Below are 10,160 nucleotides of genomic sequence, written 5' to 3' on the forward strand. Positions count from 1 at the left end.
TATGAGCTTCCACATGTCCAAGTTTCCGCCTACTTCTCCATGGACAGAGAACACGTCATTCTTTACCCTTAAATTTCTGTTCTTTGGCCTGCCTTTCACATTGGTAGGTCACTGCACTTACCATGTTGAGTTCTGCGGACTGTTAGTCCTGGAAGATGTTATCTGGGGCTGTTAAAACAAAAAATTGGTCAAAGAAACTTGAGAAACTGGTGGAGATTATTAAAGCACACCATCATGCTAGAGTCTCTGAGCTATCCTATTGTAAAAAGGAAAGCAGTTGGCTAGTTCAACCAATCATTTCCCAAACATAGCTGAACTCAGAATACGTTTTTGGGGGAAGCACCTCTCAATTAATGTGTTTCATGGGTCAACAATCTGGAAAATTTACTTTTTTTTTCCTCCTCCAACCAGATTTATTGAACAAAATCAAATTCTGTGTACAAAATGATCTGGGCCTGCTGCTTCATAAAATGAGGCTTTCTTACTAATATTTTGATAAGTCAGCCCATTGAGTGTCAAAAAGCAGCTTACTCTGTAATGAATAGGAAAGTGCCCAATGCACACTAGATAAATGGCCTCACGTATGGAACTTTAATAGTTCTACAAGATAATTAGCACAGGTAGGATTAAGCCCCTATGACAGGCTGCTAGAGAACTGATATGAGATGTCAAGAGGCCATTTTGTGCATTGCCACTGTGATGCCATTGTATTTCTGGATCCTAATATTCCCGTTATGTGATCCTATAGACACCACAGGAAAATAAGTGGGGTCTGAGGTTAGCTTAGCAGCTTGCTGGGCTAAAGCAGATATCCCCCAGCGTGCTTCACTTGATGGGGTCCCACAGCAGCCCAGATTAGGTCCTTGTGAATCCGAGCACAGGACTCCAGCAATGGATAGATTCTTGATTGTGTCCTCCAAGTGCTGCTCCAGGGTCGCCTCTATCCTGCCCACTGTCTGCCCAGCCCCAGATCCCACGGTGCATCACGTCCTTCTCCACCCCAGGCCTGGAGTGCATCTCACTCACTCACTCACATGGAAAAACTTATTTTTGTTTTTTTGAAAAACTTACTTTTAAAGCTCTTTGCTTCCAGGTCCCTCTTACGCACCCTCATATATACATATATATATGAAAATGTAAATCCTTTTGTTTTCCTTAAGGCATAGACTTAGCAAAGTGCTCTAAGACTTTCTATGACTTTGGGCAAGTTACTGATCATTTTCAAACTAGTCAAGATTCCTTTGGTTATAATTTACAGAGACCAAATGCAGAAGAATTTAAGCAAATGGAGATTTCATAGCTCGAATAACTGACCAACACAGTGGTGATGATATTCTTAGTTATACCTCTGTAGTTCTCAATAGGGGGTGATTTTGCCCCTCTTCATCCCACTCCCCAGGAGAAGTTTAACAATGTCTGAAGACATCCTTGTCACAACTGCAGGAAATTGGGTGCTTCTGGCATCTAGTGTCACGTAGAGGTCATCACCAGAGAGCCCCCTTCCCCATTGAGGAAATACTTAGTCCAAAAATGTCAGCAGTGCCAAAGTTGAAAAACTCTGATTATAATTAGGTCTAAACACTCAAAGTCATTAGGAGTTCTTTGGTATTCTTCTCTCATGTCTTCTGTCAAAGTTGGGTTTTATCTTTGAATAGTGGGAAACGTGGCTCCTGTCTACATCAGATCCACTTGTATCCAGTTCTATGACCTAACAGAAGAAAAGTCTTCCTCACCAGTTTCAGTGAGAAAAATACCAGAGAGCGCATTTGATTGGTCCAAGTTTGATCATGTGATCATTATAAAATCACACCCTATAGATGTTACAATGATCCCAGCATAGGCCATGTCCCCATCTTTGGGGTGAGAGTAGCAAAACTGTATTAGACAAAAGCAACATTTATCATGCTTCCTTGGAATTCAGTTTATTTTAAAATAGAAACAATAACGTATCTCATAAAATATCATGAGGCTTATTTTTAATGCATGTAAAAAGTCTGACAGAACATTTGAAGTATGGGGCGTGTTTAATGGTAGATATTATGATCAGCAGATATACTTTTTAAATATTTTTACCATGGCAAGAACACTTAACATGAGATCTACCCTCAACATATTTTTAAGCACATGATGCAGTATTGTTTACTATAGGCACAATGTTGTATGGCAGATCTCGAGAATTTATTCATCTTGCCTGACTGAGATTTGATGTCCTTTGAACAACATCTCCCCGTTTCACTCTTTCTTCAGCTCTGGTAACCACCATTTTATTCTCTGTTTCTAAAAGCATGACTATTTTTTTTTTAAGATTTTATTTATTTATTTGACACAGAGAGAGAGAGAGACAGCTAGAGAGGGAAGATAAGCAGGGGAAGTGGGAGAGGGAGAAACAGGCTTCCCGCCTAGCAGGGAGCCCAATGCGGGGCTCGATCCCAGGACCCTGAGATCGTGACCTGAGCTGAAGGCAGACGCTAAACGATTGAGCCACTTAGGTGCCCTGAAAGCATAACTTTTTTAAAGACCTCATATAACTAGACTCATATAGTATTTGTTATTCTGAGTCTGGCTTATTTTACTTAGCATAATACCTCCCAGGTTCATCCTTCTCATCAGGATTTCCTTTGTGTTTAAGCCTGAATAATATTCTATTTGTGTATAGACCACATTTTCTTTATCTATTTATCTGCCAATGAACATTAGGTTGTTTCTGTATCTTGGCTATTGTGAATAATAACTGCAATGAACATCAGAGTGTATAGGTTTCTTCTGGATCCTGATTTCAGGGTTTTTTGGATATATGCCCAAAAGCAGCATTGCTGGTTCATATGCTGATTCTATTTTTAATTTTGGGGGAACCTCCACAGTTTTCCACAGTGGCTGCACCAGTTTGCATTCCCAGCAACAGTGCACAAGAGTTCCAATTTCTCCACATCCTCGCCAACAGGGGTTGTGTTTGATTTGGTTTTGTTTTGCTTTGAAAACACCCATTCTAACATATGTGAGATGACATCTCATTGTGGTTTGGATCCACATTTCTCCAGTGATTAGTTATGTGGAGCATCTTTTCGGATACCTGTTGGCCATTTGTATTGGAGAAATACCTATTTAAACTCTTTGCCCATTTTTTAATGGTTATTTAATTTTTTGCTTTTGAGTTGTAGGAGTTTTCTTACATGTTTTGGATATTAATCCTTTATCAGATGTATGGCTTGCAAATATCTTCTCTCATTCTGTAGGTGGCCTTTTCATTCTGTTGATTGTTTTTCCCTTTGCTGCAAAGACGTTTTTCGGTTTAATGGAAGCCCACTTGTCTAATTTTGCTTTTGTTGCTTGTGTTTTTGGTGTCATATTGATTGGTAGATATTTAATGATTATGTCAATTAAAAGACCGATAAGAAAACAATATGTACAGTCAATCTCTGCTATGGAAAACAAAACAAAACAAAACAAAACCCAGTATCATATACAGTCCAGAAATCAGAAAACCCATTGTTTTTACTTCATTTTGATTTTGATTTTCAAATATCAGCAACTGGGCCTTTACATTTGCTTGCCAACAGAAGTATACCACAAGCTGATAAAATATATCTGGTAGCTGTGGTCTCAGGAGTCCATTTAAAGTCATGAAATATACACAGTTTGAAATGTTTGGTGTCAAGGCAACATTTAAATCCTCAGACCAATTAAGTCTAATTACTCAGTGAACAGTAATACTTTTCTTCAACAATGTGAAGGTTAAATTAAAATTCATTTTCAAATTAGAAGGTAACACCTACTAACTGTCAGTCAGTCCAGTGTTTATCTGAGGATTTGGTTAGAAAAAATAGAGATTAAAAATACTAACTTGAAGTGAGGCCTTTCTTTTACTCTGAGCATTATACTTAGATAATGCAAAAATCTTGCTTTTTTAACCCAGAACCATGGCAAACCAAAAACAGACCTTTCTGAAACTCATAAATATGGCCTAGTAAAGGTTTCAAGCATAGGCAAATTGGAGATAACTTATGGACTTGGAAGCCCAGGAACATGCCATCAATTGTTGCATGACTAACATCACATCTCACTGTTCTGCTAGCTATATAAAAATATGTAATATTTCTCTTGTTTGACATGAGCTTCTGTGGGGAGCTACAAAACATAAATAGATAGATAAACACCTGGCTTCAGAGATTTGCACAGGGGAAAAAAGCCTTATAATGGCAGTCAACAAAGAAAACCATCTCGTTGGGTATAAAAATCATTGAGTTAAATACACACAAGGAACAATAGATGAGTAAAATTCCAAGCTTCCATCCACTGTGCTACACAAATACTTATACTGAGCTCAAATTTGGCTCACTGGGGGATAGATGACGTGAGAGGCAGCATGCAGTATGGCCAATATTAACCACATTTTCTGATGATCACTAAATAGGGAATAGGCTCAATTTTATACCTATTATATCTTTAATGAAGGCATGCAACAAATTATAAAGAATAATGCAATAGTACTTACGGATTCTACCATCCCACCTCATTACCCACATGGATAAGATCACCTTAGGTTGTCCTCTCCAATTACACCCTCTCCCAGTCCTTGCCCTTGACTCAACATAATGTTTCCAAGATTTATGAATCTTAATATATGTAGCTTTAATTCAAACAACCTGTGACTTTTTTTTAGGCAAGAGAGTCATTAATATCTCTGTACCAGGTGTCTTTATACCAGTCTGTGCTAAGCCATTTTACTTTTGTCTAGTTTATTATAAACTTACAGTAAGCTTGAGAAATTGATCTTATCTTTCCTATTTTCTTTTCTTGCTCATTTGGAAAAAATGAGTCTTATCGAATATAAACAACTTGCTGTAAGTTCATAAGACATAATACCAAGCAACATATCAAGGGCAAATATTCAAGAATATACCCAATTTGGGAGGATAAATATGTGCTGTTCTGTTAGTTATAAAATGGACCAAATAAATATTTCTAGTTTTCTAGAAACAGAAGAAATGATTTCATATAGTTGAATATTAGGAATTTCCATTTCACACATTGAAGTTTTCACGTTTAAAGAATCAGAAAGACTCTATTGTTTTATGTTGCATATAAGAACTCCATCATAGCAATCTTATATACAAAGTAAAGTGGAAAATAGAGGCTATTACTTGACAATTCCACCCTATGAAATATGCAAATTGGTTGTCTACATGTAAGTTAATGATCCTATATATTCAAACCCACAATTAAGGGGTATCATTCACCATTAAGAAATCTGCTTTATTTAACACAAAAGAACATAATATAGCAACTGCTCCCAACCCAAATATCACCTATTAATACATTTTGGTGGTGACTTCCTGTGTTCATAATAGTCACCTTTTAACAATTCACATGTCTAAATTGTATAGGATAAAATGCTTTATAATCAATAAAGCCAATTTAAGAAATTACCACTGTGACAGCAAAATAAATAAAAATGATTCATTCCCCAAAGCATAAACTTAAGAGATTACAATACAGTTTTGTTTTGGTTGTGTTGATGTTTTCTTCCTACTCCCCCTCTCTTCCTTCCAAAAAGGAATTTTCAGGGTGGGGTTTGGGTACATATGCCTACCGAGCCATGTATTAATAAATGGTTCACTTCTGGCACCGTCTATGTAGTTCACAGCCACCTGCTTAATTTTCACCATGTCCTCTGTAAATTATCCATTCCCTTTCTAGGTCAAACAAAATGTATTTTCAAAATATATATGAAATAACCTCCCTTCATAAAAAAAGAAAAATTTAAAACATTGATTTTTTTTTGCATTCAGGTCAATACTTGCTCTTTTTCTGAAGGAAATGTTTAAAAAGTCACAGCAATAAGGAGGAAGAGGTCTCCGAGTTAAGTTTTCCTGTAATGAAACTATACTTAGCCCACCATAATCTTCAAACAACATCCCCACTATCAGGATCATCATCCAGGGTGCTAAATGTAAATCAAATGATGAATACTAAGATAACTGGAGTCCTCTTATATCCCTTTGCACTTCCCTAATTTATTCTTTGGTGCCTGAAATTCTGTTTTTTAATATTCTTACTTTCAATCAATGAATAGATTGTAACTGGAAGCCTCTGGACCTCAAATCTTGGCAAAAGCAGCAAGGGGGAACAGAGTTCTTAGCAAAGTGACTAAGCATATTAAGACTTCTACACAGGGAGACTAAATTCTAAGTGTATTTGTTTTTACTAGAAGTATATTATCTCAGAGTAGAGCCATGTTTCTAAACCTTGGCACTATTGATATTGTGGACCAGATATTTTTGTCTTGGGAGTCTGTCCTGGCCCTTGGAGGATGTTAGGAGCATCCCTGGCCTCTACCCACTAGTTATCAGTAGCAACCCAACTGCCTCTTGGTAAGCTGTAACAACAAAAAAATCTTTCCAGACATTGTCAAATGTCTGCTGGGGGACACATCACTCCTGGAGGGCAGATCACCCTGAGAATCACTGATGTCGTCTTGACAAGAAGCATGGACTGGAAATACTTCTTCACTAGAACAATACTGTCTGGTGGGCAAGGGATTTGTCTATTTTGTTTAGACTGTATCCCTGGTATTTAGAACAGTGCCTGCTATATAGCAAGACATCAGTAAATATTTGTGAAATGAATAAATAATTGAAACATCCAACACAAATGATGCTCCATTCATAAAAGAGAATCTGGCTGTTTCACAGTGAGGGTTTCAATATGTTTATTAATGCGGTTGGGTGCTCATGAAATATTAAGTGAAAAAAACCAATGACAAGGTATGTCTAATTTATTCCCATTCTATGGTATGAAAAAATATATATTTTGAAGTATATGCAAAAATTGAGGCTATACTAGGTGGCAGGATTGCAGACTATTTTAATTTTCTTCTTATGCTTAATTATACTTTATGTGCAATATTTTTATAATACGAAGTTTGGTTCTTAGTTTACAGAAGACCTAATAAAGAGCAGAGTAGGCCAAGCACACCACAGAAAGTCCTTCTCTAATTCTAAATTCTGCATAATGAGATTTCTGAAAACTAAAACACACTAGGTGTCTGATCTGAGGAGAATAATCTGTTCTCTGAGAAAGCTGCTCTAGATATTTCTTGTTTCTAAAAATCACTATCTATGTGCCCCAGATTGTCCTGGGTACCATGGAGACCCAGGAAAAAGTTCAGAATTTAATTGGGGAAATAAGACCTAGACACAGGATACCATCAAAACAAAATGAAACAATATATAATGAGATGTTAAACGGTGTGCTGTGAACCCTGCTTTAGGATTTCATGGTGGAGAGGTCTCAAAGAATTAGTGCATTGGAGAAGATGGGACTTCAGTTGAGTTATTAAGGATGAGTAGGCTCAGATAAAAGGAGGATGGGGAAGAGCATGCCAGTGTGGGGAAAAGAGGCAAATACTTTGAATAAGGGCACAAAGAGGAAAAGTGAGTACAGAAGGCATCAAAGAGGCTGATCTCATTGAAACAGAGAGGTGTAAAGACTGCCAACCAACAGAGATGCAACTGGCATCTTGGGAGGGACAATCCTGTGTTAAGGAGAAATGTTCCAGACATTACCAGAGCTTTGTGTACCTTTGGCCTCTAGCACCAGTGGCAGAAGCATCCATCCTCAGCCAAGGCAATTGTACACAGGCCGTAGACAACCTTTCAGACATTGGGCCCCAGCAATTTTTACTCATTTATTCTGTTTCTCCATGACCCTGAAAAATGCCCAGCTATTATAACCAGGAACTACATACATCTTCTCAAGTGCTCCCTAGAGGGTGATACTGCCCCAGCTGAGAACTGCAACAGGTCTGCACTCTATCTTCGGATGTTTTGAGCTGTGTGTTCCCTCCACTTCCTACCCAATTTCATGTGCTTTCTATAGAGGTTGTGAGCCTCATTGTGGGAGAGCAGACTCTTCAGTCAAATACACAGGACTGGGATTTAGGCTGCCCCATCTGCTGGCTCTATAATTTCAGGTGAATTACTCTACCCCATTCTCTGTTTTCTCATATGTAAGACAGGGCTAATATGAATGAGTATGTTATGGGTTGCACTATGTTCCCCAAAAAGGATGTGTTGAAGTCCCAATCCTCAGAAGAGGTGACCTCTGAGCCAAGACCTGGTGAGGAGAAACCAGCAATGCTAATATCAGGAAGCCATGTGTAGCAGGCAGGGGGACAGGTAGTGCCCGGGGTAAAGATCTTGGGACTTAGGAGGACCGATAGAAGTCCCCTGTGACTTATGTCCAGGGAGCACATGGTAGGCTAGCATGCAACTAATTCAGAGTTAGGAGCCAGAATATGGAAGACCTGGCAGGGGCACATTTGACATGGGTTGGATTTAATTCTTCATGAAATGAAAGGCATTTGGATGGTTTTCAGGTGAAGGAAAGGAAAATAAGAGAGCTTAAGGAAAGAAAAAAAAAATCAAGATTCCAAGGAAAGGACTCCTTTCTAGGGAGATGTAACCTTACAAATTGTTATAAATAATTTTCCAAACAATTCAGTTGCCTGCATGGATCTGACATACATCATTGGTGGAGTTTGTAAAGCACAGTGGTTAAGAGCAAAGGATCTGGAATCCAAGGATCAGGTAATAACCTCAGCTCTGTCATGTAATGGAGTGTGGCCTTTGGCAAGTTATATTTAAGCTTCAGTTTCCCAGTCTCTAAAATAAGTCTTTCCTGGGATGCCTGGGTGGCTCAGTCGTTAAGCATCTGCCTTCGGCTCAGGTCATGATCCCAGCTCAGGTCATGATCCCAGGGTCCTGGGATCGAGCCCCACATTGGGCTCCTTGCTCAGCGGGAAGCATGCTTCCCCCTCTCCCACTCCCTCTGTTTGTGTTCCCTCTCTTGCTGTGTCTCTGTCAAATAAATAAAATCTTTAAAAAAAAATAAGGCTTTCCTAAGATATGCCATTATCTCATAGCCTCGAACCTAATAAACACATTAAATGTTAGTGATTTTTATAAACTCCCACCATTGTCATCAACCTACAGAATCTATGATGACAGAGAGCTTTGCACATAGTACTTGCAAATCTAGGTTCTTTGGGGGATGATAGGGACCATATTTAACATTCGTCACTGTTTTTGTTTTTGTTTTTGTTTCCAGTGCAGGGCCAAGTGTTTTGCACATAGTAGGCCATCAATAAATACTTCTTAAATTAATAAAAGAAGCAGATGCTCAGTATGTAATTGATGAGTTCCTCAGCTGAACCATTTACCTGCTGATTTCCAATGATCTGTAGCCCAGATATGATGTGTCTTTTCATATTTATTCTCAATTAGATGACAATCTTTTAAAGGCCCTTTGAATTAAACCATTATTTTTTGCATCAAATTTGAACATTCTGTGAATGAGAAGACTCAGGGTGAAAGGGAGGCTGCAGCTTGTTGTGTATAGATTGTGTATCTACCTGAGTGAGATGATATATTTTTGATAGAATGCTTCTACTTCTATAGAGCCATGGCTAAGTTGTGTAAGGTATCCATGCATATTTCATGTTATCTATAAGCCAAGGCTTAGAAATGAAAAATGAAGGTTGTACTGTCAAACTCAGAATTTGGGCAGACATTTTGATACAAAATCTGTCTACAGAGAGAATTAATGTACCCAGAGTGAGGTAGACATAAGAACAGTTCAAAGGTATCTTTGAAAAGAAAGTCTGTAACTCAACAATGTCTTACACATAGTAGGTGTCCATTAAAAGAAACTTGGGAACACAGATAATAAACAATAGTAGTATATAGTGTTAAAACAAGTATGTTTTGGGAATAAGATAATTCAAATTCAGACTATTCCTTTTCCAAGCTATGTTTCCTTGAGCAAGTTACTTATTCTGAGTGAAATCTCAGGGTTCACATACATCTCCACAAAGACTTCTCTTGTGGGGCTGTTGTCAGTGTTGCATGAGAGAATGTGTAAAGCACATAGTAAGTATTCCACCATACATTACTTGTTGGTTCCGCCATTGTTGTCATTGTTATTTTTTTAAAAGATTCACTTATTTTAGAGAGAGAGTGGAGGGGAGGGACAGAGAAAGAGGAGAGAATCCTCAAGCAGATTCCCTGCTGAGCATGGAGCCATATGCAGGGCTGGATCCCAGGACCCTGAGATCATGACCTGGCCAAAATCAAGAGTTGGATGCTCAGCCGACTGAGCCA

General features: G+C 38.3%; 1 protein-coding gene across 1 annotated transcript; it reads right to left on the reverse strand.

Moving 5' to 3' along the window:
• Positions 1 to 668: 668 nt before the first annotated feature.
• On the reverse strand, positions 669 to 2,263 carry LOC118357301 (ragulator complex protein LAMTOR5-like). Its single transcript, XM_035729034.1, has 2 exons — positions 2,192 to 2,263; positions 669 to 956 (listed from the first exon to the last, which is right to left on the reverse strand). Exons 1-2 carry the CDS (start codon positions 2,261 to 2,263, stop codon positions 669 to 671), a joined length of 360 nt encoding a protein of 119 aa, XP_035584927.1.
• Positions 2,264 to 10,160: the final 7,897 nt, after the last annotated feature.

The sequence above is a fragment of the Zalophus californianus genome, chromosome 8, assembly GCF_009762305.2.
Source record: "Zalophus californianus isolate mZalCal1 chromosome 8, mZalCal1.pri.v2, whole genome shotgun sequence".
In the NCBI taxonomy this organism is placed as follows: Eukaryota; Metazoa; Chordata; class Mammalia; order Carnivora; family Otariidae; genus Zalophus; species Zalophus californianus.